The sequence below is a fragment of the Nomascus leucogenys genome, chromosome X (genome assembly GCF_006542625.1).
Source record: "Nomascus leucogenys isolate Asia chromosome X, Asia_NLE_v1, whole genome shotgun sequence".
Taxonomy (NCBI): Eukaryota; Metazoa; Chordata; class Mammalia; order Primates; family Hylobatidae; genus Nomascus; species Nomascus leucogenys.
The window spans coordinates 75494868-75522268 of record NC_044406.1 but is presented as its reverse complement, the minus strand read 5'-3'; the positions used below and the strand labels follow the sequence as shown (position 1 = coordinate 75522268).

Sequence of the window (27401 nt, the reverse complement as noted above, 5' to 3'; positions counted from 1 at the left end):
CAAATATTGTTAGGTCATTTCAGGAATTTCATTTTTTTTCTTATGCAAGTTGAAATAATTTTCACACATTTGAAATATCTGAAAGAATATATCTCAATTATTATCCACATTCAACTTCTGGTAGCCACAGGTATGCTATCATGTAAAAGGTAACATTAAAATCGTTGTCTACTTATCCCTTAAAAGCCTGAAATTTGCAGGGGGAAAGGAGTTTGAGCAGAGTCTACTAAAATTTAGTCTAGCTTCATGGATGTGAACGTGACTGTGAGCAAACCATAGCACTTATTATAAACAATTACCTCTACAGTAATCTTGCCTAATTTTGGACAGAAGCCCAGAAATCAGTAGTCTTTAATAGATGTTCTAAAACATCCCTGCTTAAAATTTTTCTAAATTATCACAGACTACAGAAATTCTATGGTGGACAGCATTTATGTTGATTCTGCACACAAGTATTAAGTATTAATAACATCTTTTTTTACTCTTGGTAATCGCTTCACTTTTCCTTGTTTCCCTTACCACAACAGAAAAAGAACATCAGTGAATCTATAGGAAGTATATTAAAAAGCTCCCTAAATCTCATTCCTCAAAACAAAGTGGTAGTAATACAAACACTCAAAACACATATATTTTTAGGACAAAGATTTTCTCGCATTCTATGGCTTCTTTTCATTTTCTTAACAATGTGTTTCACAGAGTAGTTTTTAATTTTAATAAAGCCCAATTTTAATGGGAGCTAGAAGGAAGAAGCAGTGTTAATTTATTTGAGGTCAGTCTCCTGATTTCAATTATAATGGTTGATCTAAAACTGTTAACAAGAAAGTACAAAGGCAGCACAAGCAATGGAATACATTTCCAGGTAGGTAAGGTCTCATACAACACTCAAGTGATCATCACAATGAAAGGAATTCCTAAATAAAGAAAACAGCCACCAGTGTTTCCGATAAAGATAGTCACAAAATGCAGTGTTATCAGAATTACATAAAGATAAAACCTAACCTAAAAACTTAAATTCCGCGTGGAACTCAGGAAAGGAAACATTCTCTGTACTCCCTATCTGACTCCATATCCCAGAGTCAGAAACTATTTTAAACTTTTCTCCTGTCTGTGTTCACTTATGGCTCACTATCTGTAAATCCTTTTTAGGAACAACCTTCCAAACTAAACTTATGAGCTCTGAAACATTTTTCTTGCAATTATTAATTTATCAATTTTAATAGTTAAAATTTTTATTATAAATTGACAAATTACAATTGTATATACTTATGGAATACAAAGTGATCCTATTATATATTATATATGTGTACACACACATATATATATACAAATATATATACACACAATGTGGGATAATTAAATAAAGCTAATTAATATATCCATCGCCTCAAACACTTGCCATTCCGGAGAACATTATGCTAAGCAAAATAAGCCAGGCACAGAAAGACAAATGCTGTACAATCTCATTTGTATGTGGAACTCACTCCCTTTAAAACTAGAAGCATATTTTCAGTTAGCCTTCTAAAATTACTTAGGTACATAGGCATTTTTATACTTAAATTATCATATAGCTTATGCTATAGTGATATTTTATAATATATATTAAACTGATCGCTGTTTATCTTTCTTCTGAAACCTTCACATTATGCTCAACATAATAACGACAATCAACGACCTAAGTAGGTTTCTATATAAGGCTATCATTTACCACAAGCCCAAGGTAATTATACACTTCAGTCCTTCTTTGTGTACACTGCTTCAGTCACAAATTGATCAAACTTAGATGAAAAGTAGCCATCAGTGCTCCTATTTACTATTCAAATGCTTAAATAAGCTTTTGTTCAATTTACAGTTCCCTTAACAGTGTAATAATCTTTCCTCATTCTCCGAAGATTTTCAGCATCACCTAGACACCATCTGGCGATAATAAGAAATATGCCTACTTAAAGTGCAATTGACATGCAAACTAAATGCAAACTACAAAAAGAATTTAACAACCCATTGGCAGTTTTAAAATCTAATTCATCAAACATTTCAAATGACCATGAAAGGCTTAAAACTCATACTTTGAAATCATGACCTGCAATAACTGTCAATTGACTGTAATGCCCTAGACTTTACCCCAAGCTAGTACTTACATTACAGGCCAGTTTAACTGATCACACATGAGTTCTCCATGCAAAGCATATGCAAATACTGAATTATGAAAGTCAAACGTTTTCTGAAACTGAACGCATAAAATTAAAAACCATCAGTAGAACACACCACACCGGCAATCTGGCTCACTTAGTCACACGCTAGATATACAGGTAGCCTTTTAATAGCATGGTTAATAAAGACAAATCTTTTTTAAAAATCACCAAAATGGGTTATCTCTTTTCCTATTGGCTTGGTGGACATTATGCAAGTTATTAAAAGAATAATTCTTTTTTTAATTTAATTCAATTTTTTTATTTTTTATTTTATTTTTTTTAATGAGACGGAGTCTCACTCTGTCGTCCAGGCTGAAGTGCAGTGGAGAGATCTCGGCTCACTGCAACTTCCGCCTCCCGGGCTCAAGCGATTCTCCTGCCTCAGCCTCCCGAGTAGCTGGCATTACAGGCATGTGCCACCATGCCCAGCTAATTTTTTTTTTATTTTTTAGTACAGATAGAGTTTTACCATGTTGGCCAAGCTGGTCTCGAACTCCTGACCTCAAGTGATCTGCCCGCCTCAGTCTCCCAAAGTCCTGGGATTACAGGCATGAACCACAGAGCTGGGCCTGTAAGAATAATTTCTAATGCATCTTGGTATTTCAGCAACTTCTATAATTTTTATGTAAGTGCATAGCACCACCTCCTTCTAGCCATGAAAGGTACAAACTTTAGTAATCCTCTGTCTATCTAAATCCCACATTGATTTGATTTCTAAGTCACGTTGACTTCTTTAATATTTTGTCATTTCTACAGTGACTACCAGGCATTAATCCCTTGATACAAGTACCCTATCTTCCCAATCTGTCTTCCTGTGGCTTTTCATTTGCCTTTCCACTCCCTTTTTAAGACTTCCAGTGACTACTTACTGCTACCAGAATAAAATACAAGCATTTTTATTTCATCCAAAATTACCTTTCTGGTTGTAATATTTCATTATATTCCTCTCTGTATGCTGTACTCTAGCCCCACTGGACTATTTACATCTACAGTTTGAATTCACGTTAGCCTTCACTCATGTTAATACTTCTCTCCGGAATCTGCCTTCCTAACCCAATTGATTTGCCTGTATAAATACCCCTTCCCTTTAAAAAATAAATAGACTAGTTTTAGAGCAGTCTTAGATTAATAAAACACATTAGCAGAAGTTACAGAGAATTTCCTTATATCTCCACTCTGCCATCACACAGTTGGCCCTCATATTACTATTTTGTAATAATCTGTTATATATCTACATTTGAAAAATCAATATTGATGTATTAACCACAGTCCACAGTTTACAGCAGAGGTCACTTGTTTTATCCCTCTCCCCAACCTTTGGCAACCACTGGTCCTTTTAGGCTCTATAGATTTGCCTTTACCTGAATGCTACCTAGTTAGAATCACACACTATTTAGCCTTTTCAGATTGATTTGTTTCACTTAGCAATTTGCACTTAAGGTTCACCCAAGTCTTTTCAAGGTTTGGTAGCTCGTTTGTTTTTATTGCTAAATATGTTTCCATAGTACATATATAACACAGTTATTTTATGCATTCACCTATTAAAGGATATCTTGGTTGTTTCTGATTTTTACCAATTATGAATAAAGTTACTATAAACTTTGGTGTATAGGTTTTTGTGTGAACTTAAGTTCTCCATTGATTTGTATAAATACAGGACTATGTTTACTTTAGTTAAAAAAATGCCCAAAATGTCTTCCAAAGTCACTATAGTATTTTGCATTTCCATTAAAAACAAATTGAAAGTTCCTGTTGCTCCAAATTTTTGTGAACAATTGAAGTTGACAGTTTTGGATTTTAGTTATTTCAACAGGTGTGTATGGGTATCTCCTAGTTGTTTTAATTTGCAATTCCCTAGTGACATATTATATTCAACATGCTTTCATATGCTTATTATCCATCTATGTCTTAATTAATGAGATGTCTGTTTAGGACTTTTGTCCAATTTTTAATTTGGTTGCTTATTTCTTACTGTTGAGATTAAAAGTTCTTTGTATATCTATCAGTTCTTTATTATATATGAGTTGTGCAAAGACTTTTTCCTACTCTGTTGTTTGTCTTTTCATTCTCTTAACAGTGTGCGTCATGGAACGATTTTTAAGGTTAATGAAATCCAACTTATTAGTTTATTTTAAGGTTTATGCTTTTGATATTGTATCTAAAACCTCATTGTCAAACCCAAGATCACCTAGCTTTTCTCTGATGTTATCTTCTGATAGATTCAGAGTTTTGCAATTTACATTTAGGCCTATGATCCTTTTGAGTTAATTTTTGTGAAGGGCAGATGGTCTGTGTCTAGGTTCATTCTTTGCATGTGATATCCCAATTGTTCCACTGTAATTTGTAGAAAAATGCTGTGATCTCTCTATTGAATTGTCTTTGCTCTTCCATCAAATACCAATTGACTACATTTGTGTGGATCTATTTCTAGGCTCTCTATTCTGTTCTATTAATATTAATCTACTTGTCAGTTCTTTTGCCAAAATCACACTATCATGATTACTGTAACTTTATAGTAAATAATGAAGTATGGTAGTGTCAGTCCACTACATTTTTTCTTGTTCAATACTTTGCTGGCTATTTTGGGTCTTTTACTTTCCATATAAATGTTGGAATCACTATGTGAGGATCCACAAAACAACTTCCTTGGATTTTGATGGGGAATATATTGAATCTATAGATCAAGTTGGGAAGAATTGCTGTTCTAATCATATTGGGTCTTCCTATCCATGAACATAAGATATCTCTTCATTTATTTATATATTCCTGGATTTTTTCATCAGAGTTCTGCAGTAGTCATTCTAATAATCTTATATATATTTTGCTATGTTTACTCCTAAGTATTTCAATTATTGTTGCTAATTTAAACAATTTTGTGTTTTTATTTGTATAAATTTAAGAGGTACAAGTGCAGTTTTGTTACATGGATATATTGTGTAGTGGTGAAATCTAGGTTTTTAGTGTAATCATCACCCAAACAATGTGCTCTGTACCCATTAAGTACTTCCTCCTCCCCCACTCCCTTCCCACCCTCCCACCCTTCCAAGTCTCCAATGTCTATTATTCTACACTATGTCCATGTGTACATATGATTTAGTTCCCACTTATAAGTTTTTGACTTTCTGTTTCAGAGTCGTTTCACTTAAGATGTGTTTTTAATTTCAAATTGCAACAGTTCATTGTTGGTATACAAGAAAGCAGTTGATTTTGTACATTAATTTCATATCCTGCAACCTTACTATAATCTCTTATTAGTTCTATGAGAATTTTTTGTAAAATCTTTTGAAATTTTACAAAGATAATCAGTCATCTTTGAACCAATACAATTTTTTCTTCCCTAATTGGTATAAATTTTATTTCGTTTTTCTTGTCATTTTTTTTTTTTTTACCAACTAAGGCCTCCAGTATAATGATGAATAGAAGTGATAAGAGGTAACATCCTTCCCTTGTTTTCGATCTTAGGGGAAAAGCACCTTGTTTTTCACCATTGAGTAAGATGTCAGCAGTAGATTTTTATAGATGTTCTTTAACAAGTTGAGGCAGTTCCCCTCTATTCCTATTTTTTTCTAAGAGTTTTTATTATGAATGGGTATTGTATTTTCTCAAAAACTTTTTCTGCATCTACTTTTAGTATCATATTATTTTTATTCTCTAGCCTACTGATGTAATAGATTACATCAATTGATTTTCCAATGTTGAGCTACCATTGCATACTTGGAATAAATTCCACTTGGTCATGGTGTGTAATTTTTTTTTTTTTTTTTTAGATGGAGTCTCACTCTGTCACCAGGCTGGAATACAGTGGTGTGATCTCGGCTCACTGCAACCTCCATCTCCCTGGTTCAAGCGATTCTCCTGCTTCAGCCTCCCAAGTAGCTGAGACTACAGGCGCACGCCACCGCACACAGCTAATTTTTGTACTTTTAGTAGAGACGGGGTTTCAGCATGTTGGCCAGGATGGTCTCGATCTCTTGACCTCGTGATCCACCAGCCTCGGCCTCCCAAAATGCTGGGATTACAGGTGTGGGCCACCGCGCCCGGCGGGTGTGTAATTTTTCCTGTACATTGTTAACTTTAATGTACTATTCTGTTCTCAGGATTTTTGCATTATGTTCATCAGAGATACTGATCTCTAGTTTCCCTTGCCTATGTTGTGTTTCTCTGGTATTTTTGTATTTGGGTAATTCTGATCTCATAGAATGAGTTAGAAAGTATTCCCTCTGCTTCTATCTTCTGGAAGAGATTGCAGACAATTGGTATATCTTCTTCTTTAAATGTTTGGTAGACTTTACCTGTGAACCCATTTGAACACGGTGCTTTCTGTTGTGGAAGGGTTTTAATTATAGATTCTATTTCTGTAATATGTATAGGCCTTTTCAGATTATCTGTTTCTTCTTGTGTGAGTATTGGTAGATCGCATCTTTCAAAAAATTGGCTAATTTCATCCAAGTTATCAAATTTGTGGGTATAGAGTTGTTGAGTATTGCTATATTATCATTTTAATGTCATAGGATAAATAGTAATGGCCTCTATTTTCTGATAATAGTAATTTGCATCTTCTCTCTTTTTCTTAGTTAGCCTGCCTAGGGGTTTATGAATTTCATTTGTCTTGTCAATGAACCAGCTTTTGGTTTCATTGATTTTCTCTGTTGATTTTCTGTTTTCAACTTCATTCATTTCTATACTAATAATTATTATTTATTTTCTTCTGCTTTAGATTTAATTTTTTATCTTTTTATTTTCCTAAGGTGGAAGTTTTGGTTACTGATTTTATCTCTTTATCCCTTTTAATATATTAATTAATTCAATGCTATATATTTCCCTCTAAGCACTACTTTTGCTATATCCTATGAATTTTGATAAATTATAATTTTATTGTCACTTACTTTAAAATACTTTTGAATTTTTCTTGGGGCTTCTTTTTTGACTCGTGTGGTATTTATAAGTGTACTGTTTAATCTCCAAGTATTTTTTGACTTTACAGCTGTCTTTCTGTTTTTGGCTTCTCGGTTAATTCCATTATGACTGAGAGCATACTTTGATTTCTATTCTTTTAAATGGGTTAAAGTGTATTTTATGGCCCAGAATGTGTCCTATCTTGGTGAATGTTACACATAAATTTAAGAGGAATTTAAAATTTTTATTAAAATTTTTAATATTTTAAAAATTAAACTATTAAAACTTTTAATGTATTTTAGTGTTTGCCTTACAGCTTTCAATATATATTTACAATTAGTCTTATTCCATTTACAAACACCACTATACTACTTTAGGGGTACTAAAAATACCTTATAACAGAGTATTCTCAATTCTCAATTCCTCCTTTTAGTCCTTTATAACATTGCTCTCATTTATTTCACTTATCCACAAGGTATAATCATCCAATACATTCTTTTTAAAATTACTTTTTCTTGTTATTGTTCGTATTTCAATAGCTTTGAGGGTACAAGTAACTTTTGGTTACATGGATGAATCGTATAGTGTGAAATCTGAGATTTTAGTGCATCTGTCACCTGAGAAGTGTACACTGTACCCATAATGTAGTTTTTTTGTCCCTCACCCACCCCCCAACACTCCTCCCTTCTGATTCTACAATGTCAATTATACCACTCTGTATTTCTTTGCATACACATAGCTTAAATCCCACTTTTAAGTGAGAATATACAATACTTGGTTTTCCATTCCTGAGTTACTTCACTTAGAATGATGGCCTTCAGCTCCATCCAAGTGACTGCAAAAGATATTAATTTCTTCTTTTTGTGGCTGACTAGTATTCCATGGTGTATACATATAACATGTTATCTTTATCTACTCATCAGTTGATGAACACTTAGGTTGATGCCATATGTTTGCAACTGTGAATTGTGCTGTGGTAAGCATACAAGCACGGGTGTCTTTCTGATATAATGACTTCTTTTCCTTTGGATAGATACACAGTAGAGGGATTGCTGGATTGAATGGTAGATCCACTTTTAGTTCTTTGGGAAATCTCCATATTGTTTTCCATAGAGGCTGTACTAAATTACATTCCCATCAGCAGTGTATAAGCGTTCCTTTTTCATTACATCCAGGCCAGCATCTATTTTTTAAAAACTTTTTAATAATATCCATTCTGGCTGGGGTACGGTAGCATCTCGTTGTGGTTTTAATTTGCATTTCCCCATTGATTAGTGATGTTGAGCATTTTCTCATATGCTCTTGGTCATTTGCATATCTTTTTTCTTATTTCTTGTTTCCATGAGTTTTTGGACAACAGGTGGCATTTGGTTACATGATTAAGTTCTTTTTTGGTAATTTCTGAGATTTTGGTGCACCCATCACCCAAGCATTATACACTGAACCCATTTTATAGTCTTTTATCGCTCTCCCACCTCCCAAATTTTCCAGAGTCCTCAAAGTCCATTGTATCATTCTTATGCCTTTGCATCCTCATAGCTTACCTCCCGCTTATAAGTAGGAACACACAATGTTTGGTTTTCCATTCCTGAGTTACTTCACTTAGAAGAATAATCTCCAGTTCCATCTAGGCTGCTGTGGATGCAATTAATTTGTTCCTTTATAAGGCTGAGTAGTATTCCATTATGTATATCTCACATACATATGAGATATATATATATATATAACAATTTCTTTATCCACTTGTTGATTGATGAGTATTTGGGCTGGTTGCATATTTTTGCAATTGTGAATTGTGCTGCTATAAATGTGCATTTATCTTTTTTGTATAATGACTTCTTTTCCTCTGGGTACATACCCAGTAATAGGATTGCTGGATCAAATGGTAGTTCTACTTTTAGTTCTTTAAGGAATCTCCCCACTGTTTTCCATAGTGGTTGCACTAGTTTACATTCCCACCAGCAGTGTAGAACTGTTCCCTTTTCACTGCATCCACACCAACATCTACCATGTTTTGATTTATTGATTATGGCCATTCTTGCAGGAGTAAGGTGGTATTGCACTGTGGTTTTGATTTGCATTTCCTGTATATCTTCTTTTGATAAGTGTCTACTAATGTCACTTGCCCACATTTTTGATGGTATTGTTTTTGTCTTGCTGATATGTTTGAGTTCTTTGTAGAATCTGGATATTAGTCCTTTGTTAGATGCAGAGTTTGCAAACATTTTCTGCCATTCTGTGAGTTGGCTATTTACTCTGAAGATTATTACTTTTGCTATGCAGAAGCTTTTTTTTTTGTTGTTTAATTAGGCCCCATTTATTTATTTATTTTTATTACATTTGCTTTTTGGGTCTTAATCACAAGTTCTTTGTTTAGGCCAATGTTTAGAAGAGATTTTTCTATGTTTTCTTCTAGAATTTTTATTAATTGAGATCTTAGATTTAAGTCTTTAATCCATCTCGAGCTTATTTTTGTATATGGTGAAAGACCGGGATCTAGTTTCATTTTTCTACACATGGTTATCCAATTTTCCAAGCACCATTTGTTGAATAGAGTGCCCTTTCCCCAATTTATGCTTTTGGATGCTTTGTCAAAAATTAGCTTTATTTCTGGGTTCTCTATTCTGTTTCATTGGTCTATATGTCTATATTCATATAAGTACCATGCTGTTTTGGTTTTGGTTACTATATCCTTATAGTATAATTAGAAATCAAGCAATGTGATGGCTCTCCAGCTTTGTTCATTTTGTTTAGGATTGCTTTGGCTATTCAGGCCAATTTTTTTCTTCCATATGAATTTTATAATAGTTTTTTTTGTTAATGATGACATTGGTAGTTTGATAGAAATTGTAATGAGTCTGTAGATGGCTTTGGGCAGTATGGCCATTTTGACAATATTGATTCTTCCAATCCATGAGCATAGAATGTTTTTCCATTTGTTTGTGTCATCTATTATTTCTTTCAGGAGTGTTTTGTAGTTCTCCTTGTAGAGATCTTTCAACTCATTGGTTAGACATATTCCTAGGTAGAGATCTTTCGACTCATTGTTTAGATGTATTCCTAGATATTTTACATTTTTGTGACTATCGTAAATGGGATTGCATTCTTGATTTGGCTCTCAGCTTGAATCTTATGGGTGTATAGAAATGCTACAATTTTTTTGTATGTTGATTTTGTATCCTGAAACATTACTGAAGTCATTTAACATGTCTTGAAATCCTTTCATAGAGTCCATAGGGTTTTCTACGTATACAATCATATTGTATGTGAAGAGAGATATTTTAACGTCCCTTTTTCCTATTTGTATGTCTTTTCTTTCTTTCTCTTGCCTGATTGTTCTGGCTAGGACTTCCAGTACTATGTTGTACAGGAGTGGTACAAATGGGCAACCTTCTCTTGTTCCAGTTCTTATGGGGAAAATGCCACCAGTGTATGCCTTTCCAGTATGATGCTGGCTGTTGGTTTGTCATATATGGCTTTTATAATTTTAAATTATGTTACTTCAATGTCTAATTTGTTGAGGGTTTTTATAATAAAGGAATGCTTGATTTCATTGAATGTTTTTTTCTGCATTTATTGAGATGATCATATGCCTTAGGTTTTAAATTATGTTTAGGTGGTGAACCACTTTTCTGCACTTGAGTACATTGACCCATCACTGTATCACTGGGATGAAACCCACTTGATCATGGCGTATTATCTTTTTGATGTGTTGTTGGATTTGGTTTGCTTGTAATTTATTGAGGATTTTTTCATCTAGGTTCATCAGGGATATTGGTCTGTAGTTATCTTCTTTTGGTTATGTGCTTTCCTTGCTTGGGTAACAAGGTGATGCTGGCTTCATATAATGAGTTGGAGGGGATTCACTCTCAATATTTTGGAAAAGTTTCAGTAGGATTGGTACCACTTCTTTGAAGGTCCAGTGAATTTGGCTTTCAATCCATCTAGCCCTGGGCTTTTGTTTCATTGGCAATTTTTAAATTAGTGATTCAATCTCATTGCCTGTTATTGGTCTGTTGAGGATTTCTAGTTCTTCCTGATTCAAGCTAGGAGGGTTGTATGTTTTCAGGAATTCATTCATTTCCTCTAGGTTTTCTAGTTTGTGTGCATAGAGGTGGTCATAGCAGTCTCAAATAATCTTTTGAATTTCTGTGGTGTTGGTTGTAATAGCTCCATTTTTATTTCTACTTGAGCTTTCTTGAATCATCTCTCCTCTTTTCTTGATTAATCTACCTAATGTTCTATTGATTTTGTTTATCTTTTCATAGAACCAACTTTTTCTTTAATTGATCTTTTTCATAGATTTTGTTTCAATTTTATTTAGTTCTGCTCTAATCCTTGTTATTTCTTTTCTTCTGCTAGCTTTGGGTTTGGTTTGGGCTAGTTGCTCTAGTTCCTTGAGGTGTGATGTTAGGTTGTTAATTTGTGACCTTTCAGACTTTTCGATGTAGGCATCTAGCACCATAAACCTTCCCCTTCACACTGTTTTTCTTTCTATATCCCAGCTGTTTTAATAACTTGTGTCACTATTATCATTCATTTTGAATATTTTTTAAATTTCCATCTTGATTTTATTGTCAAACCAAAAATCTTTCAAGAGCAGATTGTTTAATTTGCATGTTCTTCTATAGTGTTGAGGGTTCCTTTGGCAGTTGATTTCTAGTTTTATTCCACTGTGGCCTGAGAAGATATTTCATATAACTTTGATTTTTAAAAAACTTATTGAGACTTCTTTAACTTTTATTTTAGGTTCAGGTGTATATGTGTAGATTTGTTATACAGGTAAACTGTGTGTCATGTGGGTTTGGTGTATAGACTATTTCCTCATACAAGTAATAAGCATAGTACCCAATAGGTATTTTTTCTGTTCATCTCCCTCCTTACACCCTACACCCTCCAGTAGGCCCAAGTGTCTGTTGTTTTCCTCTTTGTATCCATGTGTTCTCATGGTTTAGCTCTCACTTTTGAGTGAGAATAAGTTGTATTTGGTTTTCTGTTCATGCGTTAGTTTCTTAGGGTAATGGCCTCCAGTTCCATCCATGCTGCTGCAGAGGACATGATCTAATTCTGTTTTATGGCTGTGTAGTATTCCATGGTGTGTATGTACAACACTTCCTTTATCTAGTCTACTGTTGATGGGAATTTGGGTTAATTTCATGATGTAGAATTATGTCATCTGCATTAGGGATAGTTTGACATCCTCTCTTCCTTTTTGGATGCCTTTGATTTCTTCCCCCTGCCTGATTGCTCTGGCCAGGACTTCCAGTACTATGTTGAATAAGAGTGGTGAGATAAGGCATCCTTGTCTTGTGCTGGTTTTCAAGGGGAATGTTTCCAGCTTTTGCCAGTTCAGTGTGATGTTGGCTGTGGGTTTGTCAGAGATGGCTCTTATTATTTTGCGGTAGCTCCTTCAATGCCTAGTTTACTGAGGGTTTTTAACATGAAGGGATCTTCAATTTTACCAAAAGCCTTTTGTGCATCTATTGAGATAACCATGTGGTTTTTGTTTTTACTTCTCTTTATATGATGAATCACATGTATTTATTTGCATATGTTGAAACAACCTTGGATGCCAGGGATAAAGCATACTTGATCATGGTGGATTAGCTTTTTATGTGTTGCTCAATTTGGTTTGCTAGTATTTTCTTGAAGATTTTTCCATCTGTGTTCATCAAGGATATTGTCCTGAAGTTTTCTTTTTACCTTTTACTGTTTTTGGTGTGCATCTGCAAGGATTTGGTATCAGGATGATCCTGGCCTCATAGAACAAGTTAGAAAGGTCCCTCCTCCTCAATTTTTTGGAATATTTTCTGTATAAATAGTACCAGCCCTTCTTTGTGCATCTAATATAATTCAGCTGTGAATCCATTTAGTCCCTGGCTTTTCTTGTTTGGTAGACTTTTTATTACTGCTTCAATTTTGGAACTCATTATTGGTCTGTTCAGATATTCCATTTCTTTTTCGTTCAGTCTTGGGAGGTTGTATATTTTCAGGAATATATAAATTTCTTCTAGATTTTCCGGTTTTTGTGCATAGAGGTATTTATAGTAAGTCTCTGAGGATTTTTTGTATTTCTGTAGGTTAGTGGTAATGTCCCCTTTGTCATTTGCAATTGTGTTTATTTGGATTTTCTCTCTTTTGTATCTTTGTTAGTCTAGTTAGTGGCTTATGTTATCTTATTAATTTTTTCAAAGAACAAAATCATGGATTCCTTTTTTTTTTACTGGGGTTAGATAAAAAAAAAAGAGCATTACATAATAATAAAGGGTATAATTCACCAAGAAGACCTAACTATCCTAAATAAACATGCACCCAACAGTGGAGCACCCAGATTCATAAAGCAAGTTCTTAGAGAACTATGATGAAACTCGGATTTACACACAATAATAGTGAGAGACTTCAACATTATACTGACAGTATTGGACAAATCATCAAAGCATAAAATTAACAAAGATATTCAAGACCTGAACTCACACTTGACCAAATGGGCCTAATACACATTTACAGAACTCTCCAACCAAAGACAACAAAATACACATTCTTCTCATCTGCACATGCACATACTTTAAAATTGACCACATAATCAAATATAAAAAAAATCTCAGAAAACTGAGAAAAAAAAGAAATCATACTAACATTGACCACATAATCAAATATAAAAAAAATCTCAGAAAACTGAGAAAAAAAAGAAATCATACTAACATTGACCACATGATCAAACATAAAACAATCTTCAGCAAATTGAAAAAAGTGAAATTATACCAGCCACACTTGGACAGCACGATAGTAAAAATAGAAATCAATACTAAAAAATTCAATCATATAATTACATGGAAATTAAACAACCTGCTCCCAAATGACTTTTGGGTAAATAGTAAAATTAAGGCAGAAATCAAGAAATTCTTTGAGACTAATGAGACCAAAGATAGTACATACGACAATCTTTGGGACACAGCTAAGTCAGTGTTAGTATTGAAGTTTATAGCATTATATGCCTACATAAAATAGTTTGAAAGATCTCACATTAAAACCTAATCTCACAACTAGAGAAACTGGAGAAGCATGAGCAAACCAACCCCAAACATGTCAGAAGACAAAAAATAATCAAAATCTGAGCTGAACTGAAATAAATTGTACATGTTTTTTGGCCAATCATATGGGCTGACATGGTTTGGCTCTGTGTCCCCATCCAAATCTCATCTTGAATTGTATTCCCATAATTCCCATGTGTTTTGGGAGGGACCCAGTGGGAGATAATTGAATCATGGGAGTGGTTTCTCCCATACTGTTCTCATGGTAGTGAATAAGTCTCACGAGATCTGATGGTTTCATAAGGATAAACCCCTTTACTTGGTTCTCATTCTCTCTCTTGCCACCGCCATGAAAGAAGAGCCTTTCACCTTCCACCATGATTGTGAGGTCTCTTTAACCATGTGGAAGTGTAAGTCCAGTAAATCTTCTTTTGTAAATTGCCCAGCCTTGGGTATGTCTTTACCAGCAGCGTGAAAATGGACTAATCCATGGTCTGTCTTAGAGAATGTGCCATGTGCTGATGAGAAGAATGTAAATTCTGCATTTATTGGGTAAAATGTTCTGTAAATGCTTTTAGGTCCGTTTGTTCTAGAGTTCAGTTTAAGTCCTTGTTCACTTTCTGCTTTGATGCTCCGTCTAGTTCTGTCAGTGGAGTGTTGAAGACGCTCACTATGATTGTGCTGCTGTCTACCTCTTTTCCTAGGTCTAGTAGTAACTGTTTTATGAATCTGGGAGCTTCAGAGTTAGGTGCAGGTATATTTAGGAATGTAATATCTTCTTATTGGATGTATCCTTTTATCAATATATTAATATAATGACCTTCTTTGTCTTTTCTTCACTGCTTTTGCTTTACAGTCTGTTTTATCTGATACAAGAATTGCTACTCCTGCTTATGTTGTTTTTATTATTTGAACAGACCATTATGTGTTAGATTAAGAATTTTTATAAATTGGCTGGGCATGGTGGCTCATGCCTGTACTCCCAGCACTCTGGGAGGCCAAGACAGGCAGGTCTCTTGAGCCCAGGAATTCAAGACCAGCCTAGGCAGAATGGCAAAACCCTGTTTCTACTAAAAAATACAAAGGTTAGCTAGGAGTGGTGGCACATGCCTGTAGTCCCAGCTACTGGGGGGTGGAGGGGGTTAGCTGAGAGGCTCACCTGAGCCTGGGAGGTCAAGGCTGCAGTGAGCCATGATCACACCACTACACTGGGTGACAGAGTGAGACCCTGTAAAAAAAACAAACTAACAAAACAAAAAGAAGAAATTAAACAAAATTAATTTATCTAAATTTATTCCTCCTCTAGTGCTCTTCCTTTCTTTACATAAATCAAACTTTCCAACCTACACAATTTTCTTTTTTTCTGAAGACGTTTCAATGTTTCTTGTGATGCAGGTCTACTGGTATGGTAACAAATTACCTCAATTTTTGTTTGAGAAAGTTTTTATTTCTCCTTTACTTTAAAAGGGAAATTTTCCTGGAGACAGAATTCTAGGATTGTGGGGTTTTACATATATATTTTTTAATTCTTGTGGTTAGATAGTAGGGGTATACATTTATGGTGTTTTCTTTTTCAACACTCTAAATATTTCATTCTACTCTCTTCCTGTTTGCCTGGTTTTTAAAGAGAAGTCCAGTGTAATTATTATCTTTGTTTCTGTATGAAAATAAAATTTTTTTCTCTGTCTTCTTTCAAGATTTTCTTTTTGTGATTGGTTTTCTGCAGTTGGAATATGATATGGGTATTTGCAGATTTTGGTATTTATCCTACTTAGTGTTTGCTGAACAATTTGTGGTTTGGTGTTTCTCATTAATTTTGGAAAACTCTCAGTCGTTGTTATTTCAAATATGTCTTCTGTTCTTTTATCTTTTTCTTCTCTTTGTCACACAGTTCTTAGTCCACTCTGTTATTTTATTTCAGTCATCGTTTCTCTTTTTTCAGCTTGGGAAGTATGTGTTGAAACATCTTCAAGCTTACTGATTCTTTCCTTGGCTCTGTGTATTCTATGGATGATTTCATATAAGATACTCTTCATTTTGTTGGAGTTCTTTTTTTTTTTATTCCTAGCATTTTCTTTTGATTTTTTCTTAGGGTTTCCACCTTTCTGATTAACTATCTCACGTGTTCTGTATGATGTTCATTTTTTCCATTCTCTTAGTATATTAGTTGTTTTTTTAAGTTCTCAGTCTGATAATTCTAAAATATCAGCTATGTTTGAATTTGGTTCTGTTGTTTGCTCTGTCTCTTCAGATTGTGTTACTTGATTTTGTTTACGTCTGCATTTTTTTTTTCGTTTAAAGCCAGAAATGATGTATTAGGAGAGACTGAAGTAAATAGGCCTTTGGTGATAGGTTTTATGCTGATCTGGCTGGGAGTTAGGCTATCATAAATGCTTGCTCTGCCTGTGGCATTAGTGTCTAAATTTTCCTCTAGTCTTGTTTCTCTCCTCCTTATTTTTGCTTCTCCCTAGAGAACCTGTCATAAATAGGGTCTGAAAATTCCAGCTCATTAACTTGTAATCCCCCTTTGTTATACAGGGGCACTACTGTGGTGATAGTTAAATGTGAGCGAACATTCTATAATCTTATGATTAGGTCTTAGTCCCTTAGTGAGCCTGTATCCTTGGGCTGTGACTTTCACGAGTGATTTTTAGCTCCCATAAGTCCTTAGGTGAGACAGGAGGCTTAAGGCTGCTGGAATTGTCTGTTCTTTTCCCCTCACATAAAAGTTAGAGGGTGTTGGAGGTTAGTATATCCCTTTCCCCAGGTCAGTTAGGCTCTAGCAAAACCAAGTAGTTTAACGCTCTGGTAAAATAGTTTTCTTTGAGGACGGGCCTTCAGGAGAACAGAGCACTATGAGCATATTTCAAAGTTGTTACTTTTCCTTTCCCCTTGCTAGAAACATGAGGGGAATTTTCTCATATCTTCACCCTGAGAATCTGGTAAGGCTCCTAGAAATAAAACTCATGAAAGTGTAGGGGCCCCATAAGACAGGGCCCCCATGAGTTTTTGTCTCTTGAGCTAGATCTACAGTGAGTCTCCTGCAATTACTCAATTATCTTTTTTTGTTTGTTTTTGTTTTTTAATTTTATCATTATTATACTTTAAGTTTTAGGGTACATGTGCACAATGTGCAGGTTTGTTACATATGTATCCATGTGCCATGTTGGTTTGCTGCACCCATTAACTCGTCATTTAGCATTAGGTATATCTCCTAATGCTATCCCTCCCCCCTCCCCCCACCTCACAACAGTCCCCGGAGTGTGATGTTCCCCTTCCTGTGTCCACGTGTTCTCACTACTCAATTCCCACCTATGAGTGAGAATATGCGGTGTTTGGTTTTTTGTCCTTGCAATAGTTTACTGAGAATGATGGTTTCCAGTTTCATCCATGTCCCTACAAAGGGCATGAACTCATCATTTTTTATGTCTGCATAGTATTCCATGGTGTATATGTGCCACATTTTCTTAATCCAGTCTATTGGTGTTGGACATTTGGGTTGGTTCCAAGTCTTTGCTATTGTGAATAGTGCCACAATAAACATATGTGTGCATGTGTCTTTAGAGCAGCATGATATATAATCCTTTGGGTATATACCCAGTAATGGGATGGCTGGGTCAAATGGTATTTCTAGTTCTAGATCCCTGAGGAATCGCCACACCGACTTCCACAATGGTTGAACTAGTTTACAGTCCCACCGACAGTGTAAAAGTGTTCCTATTTCTCCACATCCTCTCCAGCACCTGTTGTTTCCTGACTTTTTCATGATGGCCATTCTAACTGGTATGAGATGGTATCTCATTGTGCTTTTCATTTGCATTTCTCTGATGGCCAGTGATGATGAGCATTTTTTCATGTGTTTTTTGGCTGCATAAATGTCTTCTTTTGAGAAGTGTCTGTTCATGTCCTTTGCCCCCTTTTTGATGGGGTTGTTTGTTTTTTTCTTGTACATTTGTTTGAGTTCATTGTAGATTCTGGATATTAGCCCTTTGTCAGATGAGTAGGTTGCGAAAATTTTCTCCCATTCTGTAGGTTGCCTGTTCACTCTGATGGTAGTTTCTTTTGCTGTGCAGAAGCTCTTTAATTTAATTAGATCCCATTTGTCAATTTTCGTTTTGTTGCCATTGCTTTTGGTGTTTTAGACATGAAGTCCTTGCCCATGCCTATGTCCTGAATGGTATTGCCTAGGTTTTCTTCTAGGGTTTTTATGGTTTTAGGTCTAACATGTAAGTCTTTAATCCATCTTGAATTAATTTTTGTATAAAGTGTAAGGAAGGGATCCAGTTTCAGCTTTCTACATATGGCTAGCCAGTTTTCCCAGCACCATTTATTAAATAGGGGATCCTTTCCCCATTTCTTGTTTTTGTCAGGTTTGTCAAAGATCAGATAGTTGTAGATATGTGGCATTATTTCTGAGGGCTCTGTTCTGTTCCATTGATCTATATCTCTGTTTTGGTACCAGTACCATGCTGTTTTGGTTACTGTAGCCTTGTAGTATAGTTTGAAGTCAGGTAGTGTGATGCCTCCAGCTTTGTTCTTTTGGCTTAGGATTGACTTGGTGATGCGGGCTCTTTTTTAGTTCCATATGAACTTTAGTTTTTTCCAATTCTGTGAAGAAAGTCATTGGTAGCTTGATGGGGATGGCATTGAATCTATAAATGACCTTGGGCATTATGGCCATTTTCACGATATTGATTCTTCCAACCCATGAGCATGGAATGTTCTTCCATTTGTTTGTATCCTCTTTCATTTCACTGAGCAGTGGTTTGTAGTACTCCTTGAAGAGATCCTTCACGTCCCTTGTTAGTTGGATTCCTAGGTATTTTATTCCCTTTGAAGCAATTGTGAATGGGAGTTCACTCATGATTTGGCTCTCTGTTTGTCTGTTATTGGTATATAAGAATGCTTGTGATTTTTGTACATTGATTTTGTATCCTAAGACTTTGCTGAAGTTGCTTATCAGCTTGAGGAGATTTGGAGCTGAGATCAATTATCTTTTAAATGCTTCTACCAGGATCTAGCTGTGGCTTCTTCTCCTTACGAGCTGTGCTGCCTTTCTCTCTAGTTTCCAGCATGGTGGGGCTCTGTGACCTCAAACTCTGGTGGCTTTAATAAGAGTTAGTGATTTTCAGATTGTTTATCTTTTTTCTAGTTTCAAGGATGGGAGTAATGACTTCCAAGTTCTTTATATGTCAGACTAGAGGCCAAAGTCTTCTAAATTACCCTCTTTATAACCTGAATCTACTTTAATCAGTCCTTTTTTAACTTTTCATAACATAATATTTATAACTTTTCTGGCATTCATTTCATTTGCTTTTGCTTAACATTTCATTTTGTATGGGACATTTTATGCCTGAGATTATAACCACTTTAAAGTAACGCACCATAACTTTATTTTTGTATGCTTAATAACTGACCAATTTCACTAGGATTTGGAACATCATATTAAAATGTCTTAGAATTCCTCTGTTGCCTTAATCCTAAGGTAGAATGGGAGAATAAAAGTGTCAGGGAAGAGAGTAATGAAACCCTATCCTGGATTATCCATTTGTAAGAAAAGTAAGATATATACAAAAGTAATATACACAAGATCTGCTTTGCTGCAGAAAGACTGGTGAGTCTTTGAAGTCCCTAAAACGTCATCTAAACCTGAATTTGTATACATTAGCTGTAGTGTGATTGCTAAGTAATAATACTACTTGTGATATATATAGTACTTACTATATGCAATTCACTGTTAACATATTTCACTTTATTATTCTGAGACCTCACGGTAACCTTAAGTGGATGTATTTTTATCCACAGTCCATAGTTGCAGATATTAAGACTTGGAAAGGTTAGGTGACTTCTCCAACGTCTAACAATGATGGAGAATTCAAAACATGTGGCTGGGTGTGGTGGCTCACACCTGTAATCCCAGCACTTTGGGAGGCCTAGGCGGGTGGATCACCTGAGGTCAGGAGTTCAAGACCAGCCTGGCCAGCATGGTGAAACCCTGCCTTTACTAAAAATACAAAAAAATTTAGGTGGACATGGTGGCAGATGCCTGTAATCCCAGCTACTTGGGAGGCTGAGGCAGGAGAATTGCTTGAACCAGAAGGTGGAGGTTGGAATGAGCCAAGATCATGCCATTGCACTCCAGCCTGGGCGACAAGAGCAAAACTCCATAAAAAAAAGAAAAAAAGAATTCAAAACATGTGGAATTCAAACACAAGTTTGTGTGACTTTAGCCAATATTCTTAACTACTGTGCTACATAGCCTCCCATGTACCTCTAATTATGTACCTCTACTTTCCACGTACCTCCCATGAACCCTTACATGTATTTAAGATTTAACCATTTAATATCAGAAGGGGAGGTAAAGAGGGAAAGTGAGTCCCTCTTTACCTCCCCTTGTGATATTAAATTGTTAAACCTTATTGAAGAAAAATAGACTAAGCCCTGCCAGCCAAAGGTTTCTAGTAGGTCTTGGATAGTATTTTGTTCAACACACCCGGTTTTGTGAGGACAGTATACATACTATTGGTTAGCAGGTGGTTCTGCTGCAGTGGATTGAAGGTTGGAGCACCCCCAACGCCTGGCTGGCCAGCTAGGGCTGCATGAGCAATTCCATGTTGGGGTCCAGGTGCAGCAAATGGAGACTGCATCTTATCCTTATCCCAGGAGGATTCACTTCCACCTGAAAAATATTCACATAAACATATTTCAACTTGACAACTTTCCATTAGAAGGCTTTTTAAAATTCCCTTTTAGGACTGTAATCGTGAATACTACCTCTTAGAAAATTATTATTGAACACAGTTAACTTATTTTTATGACAGTTTCAAAAAGTTTCAATAGTCTAGAGATGTAAGCTGCCTCTGGGAAGGCCAAATCATTCTCAATAATAGTATAGGCACTCTTGACTTGTTGGTAGTCTCAACAAATCTGGAATCATAATGAATAGCTTTTAGAAGCACTTACATGTTGAGGAACATTAATTGACCACCACTGTCTTTTATTCTAAACTTTAACATACACATACTATATTTTAAAGGACTGTACTGATCACTGAAAAAGAACACACTCATTTGTAAGAGCATGATAACATGCAAAAATACATGGTAAGAAATAAAATGATCTTTTCTTCTCAGGGTCACTCAGAGAAGCAAATCTGTTCATACACCCTAGAGTTTTGTGTAAAATAAGCTGGACAAAAATAGGAAACCATTGCTTCCAATTTGAAATTATACTTACCTTGATCCTTCATGCTAGGGAGTGAGGTAAAGTGTGTATAAATGTAGAATACTATATTATCATGATCTACATTGGCATAGCTATTTTATCTGGTATCTAGCATACTATGGTGGATAGAACCATTGCTTAAAACCATATAGAAAACAAACAGAATAATTTCCAGGACATTCTTTCAAGAGAGTACTTTAAACAGGGGAGTAAAGGGTGGGATTCCAATCGCTGCAGGAGCAGATAGTCTGGCTTTAGAAAACAAAATGGTTGTGCAGGCAGCTCCATCTATTTGCTTGATGTGCTTCATTCATTCAGGGGTCAGTGGTTCCGCCTCCATTCCCATGCTGGGACTGCAACATTAGCACTCTACCTGGCTGACACCATCCCACTTACAGCCTAAAACTCTGACACTGTTTTGTGTGGGGTTTAGGCTTGGGAGTCTTGGGAGCTCAGTAAAATATGTATATTTAATTTTTTTTTAAGGTAGAAAAATCAACATACTCATATCCACAACATTGAATATTGTGATTATTTTCACTTCTTTGAGTTCTCGCCCACACTTTGTTCATATGGATACCCATTTTTACATTATAAGCAGTCTGTCATGTTGCTTCAGGTATCATATCTGCAAAGTGTAATGACTATTAAACACTGGACTTTGTTTCCAATTGTCACTATTATAGTCTACATTATAACAAAAACATTCATTTAAATTATTTCCTTAGAATCAGTTAATTCCGTGAGTGGAATTTGAGTCAAAGGGGACAAACATTTTTATACTTTTATTTCAAAAACCACATTTGCAAAAGCAGTTTTGAGAGTTATAAACTTTTCAGGGAAATGTCTTCAGGCCCAATTGGTATTCCTCCTCAAGATTTAACATTTATTCAAGCAAATTACATGCTAAGAATCTCTGAACGGATTGTTTAACCTTCCTGTCCACTTATCCACTTTTACCCCAGTTCTGAAGAGGAAGAACCTTACTCCAGTCCTCCTCTTCAGTACTGTTTCAAGCTCTTTTGTGGCCAAAGTTAATCTCTAATCCAAAAGTGAGAGTCTTGACTAGCCTCCAACTAGATGAGCTGAGATAAGGAAACACCAGATTCTAGCACAGTATATGCAAAGATTGAAGGGTTTCTGGCCCTGCTGATATGGACACAGATTTTCCAATCAAATGTGGGAAGAAATTAGCAGTTACTTGTTGGGGTCCTGCTATAAGCCATTCAGATAAGATGCATGAAACTTAGTAGGTAGGAAATTTGGTTGAATTTGATAGACTGGTTTAATGGACCAGAAATCATTCCCTTGATCATGTGGAGGTCTGCTATGTTCGTTGAAAACATGCAATACTTCTACGATTACCACTTGTTCTCTCTTTTCATCCAGATGTTGGCTGTTGTATAGCATGTGCTTAAGAGCAGAGAGGCAATTTATGGTTTGGTGCATTGACATATTTTAGTGTTAACAAATTTGAAATTTCAATTAAAATCAATAAGACATTGTTATACTGTAATGAAGAGAGATGGTGGGGGAAGAGAGTATTTTAATAAACTATGAAAGTAACCACTGCAACACTGAGAATTCTTTATAGAAACATTAGGCCAGTAAACATGATTAATGCCAGAAAATGCAAAAATTTGAAAGATCAATTGCTGAGCAAAAATGGAAGCACTACATCATTTTAGCACTATGTTCAAGATATGAATTACCTCACCGTTGCAGAACTGTCATTTATAAAATGAGCAAAATATTGACAAAGGAAGATACATTTAGAAGACATTAAATTATACCATATGATAATAATATAGTACTGCACTATCACAGCAGCAACAGCAACACAGCAATATTGGAGCTGAGATTATATCAATATTTATTTTATAAATTTAAAATGGTTTAGTCTACATTTAATATTAAATGGTACATTAGGTAGTATCCTCATGGTTTGTGTATCACATTTTCCAAATAAGCTTGAATAGAAATGTTTTTAATATCTTATCAAAGGATTTCAATGTGGTTTTGTGTATGTTTTGATGAGAACTTTGGATACACTTTTTCCAACAGCTCACACGTTTGTTAACTACTATGTTAATGATAGAAAAGGTGGGGCGGGGGGAGGGGGGAGGGATAGCATTAGGAGATATACCTAATGTATGACGAGTTCATGGGTGCAGCACACCAACATGGCACATGTATACATGTGTAACAAACTTGCACGTTGTGCACATGTACCCTAGAACTTAAAGTATAATAATAATAAAAAAAGAAAAGGTAGTTTCCGTCTCTTCCCACCTCCACCAAACGTGGATGTAAGTATTATCCTGCAATGTAAAGGCAACTGTATATGAATCGAGCGGCTGAGGAGTGTGGAACATTCTAGTTATTTGGATTAGGATGTATTAATGCTCTGAACACATTTTTGTCTTTTGACCTAAATCTCTTATCATTTCTAAGTGTAAACATTAATTATGACTCAATCTGGAATGTTCAGTGGCCCCAATATTTGCATTTTTTATGCTTCTTTGTCAAGATGCAGTAATACCCACTGCCCTTAAAACTAGCAAAGTATTTTGACTAATCTAAGCTACAGTCAGCCTTTTATTAACCACTATTTTGAAGGCTTGGGTATCCACTTTCCTCATCCTATCTATCTGTATGTCTGTCTACCTCCAAATGCAGTAGTTAGCTAGGGCTGCCACAGACAGGATGGCTTAAACAACAAGAATTTAGTTTCTCACATTTCTGGAGGTCAGAAGTCCAAGATCATGGTTTTGGGAGGTTTAGTTTCTCCTGAGGCCTTCCTCTATGGTTTGCAGATGACTGGGTTTTCCCTATGTCCTCACATGCTCTTTCCTCTGTGCGAGTTCATCCTTGGTAACTCTTTTATGCACAAGTTTCCTCTTCTTATAAGAACTCCAAGCACACTGGATTAGAATCCACTCTAGGCCGGATTTATTTATCCATTTAAATTGTTATTATTTTTAATTTTTGTGGGTACAGAGTAGGTGTATATATTTATGGAGTACCTGATATGTTTCGATACAGGCATGCAATGTGAAATAAGCACATCAAGGAGAATGAGGTATTCATCCCCTCAATCATTTATCCTTTGAGTTACAAGCAATACAGTTAGATTCTTTATTTTAAAATACACTTAGTAACCTCCTTAAAAGCCTTAGCTACAAACACAGTCACATTTCAAAGTAACTAGGGGTTAGGGCTTCAATATCTGAATTTTAGGGGTACATGATTCAGTCCATAACACTAAAGTATGCACATTTGTCGGAACCAGATCATACTAGCTTTGTGAGGGAATTCCTCCAATAAAGAGGAGAGAAACTGAACAGCATTTTTAACAAGGCATGACTAAGAGGCCGGCAGGGTAGGCAGTGGGTTTGGGAAAATAAAGTAACCTCTTTAAGTCTTCAAGAAATGTATTAAGTATAAACATAACCCAACACAGTCCTAAGTATGTAAAGATAATGTAGAAAATGCAGCAAATCCTCATTAACTGAATAATTTATTTGAGCTTTTCCATATCAACTACTTATCACTGTTTTAGCACAATATTTAGTAAAACCAAATTGATGACAGTAAAGAGTGTAACACAATAAACAGTATTACAAGCAACTATTGCTACATTAACACTAACTAATTTAATCCCAACTTTACCAATAAGAAAGCTAGAGAGAACTACATTTTTTATAGGCCCTTACTTCGTGGAAATATATATTCTTAGAATCAGTGTAAGAACAATGAAGTGATTCACTATGGGGAAACATTAATTTAACAAGGCATCTGACAAACTTCTATTGCTTTAGCCAGAAACTCTTTAGTTTGCAATTTAGACCTTTTTAAAAAACCCGTTTTAAAATGTTAGGGTTCCCAGAAGGTTATTTGTTTTTGTTGCATTTTCTTTGTAGGATAAATGGGTAGAGGACAGAGACCTATGAATCATGGGGACCTTACAACAGAAACATGGAATTTAAGACACAAAAAGGACCTTTTTATCCATTTAGTTAAAAATAATAACTTGAAAAAGGAGCAGAAGCATATTATGGGTGGGACCCAAAGCAGTATTTTAATGTTTTAATTTGCTAAAATTTTGTCTAATTGGCACTTCCACATTTCCCATTCTAATAACACAATGCTTACTATGGTCAGGTTTGTGAAAAGCAATAGCAAAGATCATTCTGATGTGTTCCAAACAAACTAGCATAAGCCTACAAGCTTAAACACCCAAACACCAAAATGTTTCAAATGGATATAAAGGAAATCCAGCAGTAAGGCTCTAAATAAAAATTCCAAGCAATCATTCTTCATCTTAGCACCATGTTGTTAAGAATGAGTGAAGGAAGCTAATAAAATATTCACTGAAGAGAATCAAGACAATTTAGTAAACAGTCTTCCTCATCCACCCATAGGGATCAGTGATCCTCTTTATAAATGCAAAAGTTTAATTTCTGTAGGTTTGAGTTTCTAAGACTACTAGAATTGTGTGTCATACCCAAGAGTTTCATAATTTAAAAATGATTTCTGTCTTAGGAATTCAAGCTGAGTGTAACTTTTAATATTTTAGAGGAATACTATAGTAGCAGTTGCTACTATATTTTGCAATGTACAAATTTAAAAGTCACCTACTAGGAAAAAATATATAAGGTAATTATTAAATTCAAAACTATGGCCTTGACTGTGAAAAATAGAAGTGTTTATAAAAAGCTGTACTTACATTGAAACTTTTGTAGCTACAACAAAACATATAAGTCAGATTATTTGAAAATATGGGTCTAAATTGATCATGTTTCCAGTAATCTTATGTACATAAGGCAAAGAAAAAGCCGTCAAATGGGAAGAGGTCTATGTAGCATATGGCCTAAATCGAGCTTGTTCTCTCAGCCATAGAATATTTGTTTAGCTAGAATCTTAGATAAATGCACATTGTTTGATGAATCCACACAGCATGAAGCATTTTGTAGTAGAAAAATATTTAAATCATAATTAAACCATTAAAGACTTTATTTTTTTCTAAATAATAATATAGTATAAGTGTGTGTAGCGGGGAGGTGTACACACACACATATAGATACAAATTCAGGGTTTAGTATATTGTAAAGTGCTAACACATGAATGGAAAACGAAGCATGTATGTGTAGAGGTGCTATACTCTACAACCTTATCATATTATTCTTTTATTTGCTTTTCCTGTATGCATTCAGAAAATAGAATATTCAGCAGTTTACCAGACTGGTGACATCAGTAGTGCAATCACGCACTGTATCTGAAATTTGAACTGATATGGATAGAAAATAGATAACAATTATTTTAAAATATTGAGAAGGTCTCAACTAGTTTATCTCCTCTTTTACTTTACAACATTACCTAGGAAGAGCCATACCACAGGGTGATGGTCTAGGAATTTCAAGTTTAATCAGAGGTATAATAGCAGCTAATTGATGAGCCTCTAGGGCTGCACTTGCCAATACAATAGCCACTAGTCATCTGTGGCTATTTAAATATGTTTTAATTAATTAAAATAAAGTAAAAAGAATGAAAACATTCAGCTCCTCAGTTGCAATAATCACATTACAAGTGCTTAAAGGCCACATGCAGCTAGGGACTATCATATTGGGAAGTACAGATATTGATAATTTACTTCCTTGCAGAAAGTTATACTAGAAAGTGCTATCCTAGAGTATAAGCAGTTTGTGTAAAACAATTTAAAACACAGGTATCTACAGCATCTTCAATTCAACATGTCTGAAACTAAATTGACCATTATTCAATGAAAGAGATCTTGCTCCTTTATTTCCCATATCTGTTAGTGGCATAATGCAATTGTTTCAATGGGAAATTTTTGAGTACTTAACATGTGTCAGGTGCTATTTGCAGGTACTGAGAATATAGAAATAAAAGGCAAATCCCTTGCCTTCAAAGATCTCTCAGTCTAATAATAAGTATCACTATCATCTCTTAACCATTCACTCTGTACTTAAGTGGCCAAATTATCTGGAATTGACTTTACACTGGGTTCCCTTCCATTTCCACTGACACTGCTTTTGTT

General features: G+C 35.1%; 1 protein-coding gene across 2 annotated transcripts in view; it reads right to left on the bottom strand.

Moving 5' to 3' along the window:
• Positions 1-27401, bottom strand: part of DACH2 (dachshund family transcription factor 2) — a 676171-nt gene that overhangs the window by 119852 nt on the left and 528918 nt on the right. For both annotated transcript variants that reach the window (XM_003269018.1, XM_003269019.1), the window contains one exon: positions 20637-20795. In XM_003269018.1, the coding sequence (XP_003269066.1) occupies positions 20637-20795 (159 nt within the window). The remainder of the gene's footprint in view (positions 1-20636; positions 20796-27401) is intronic.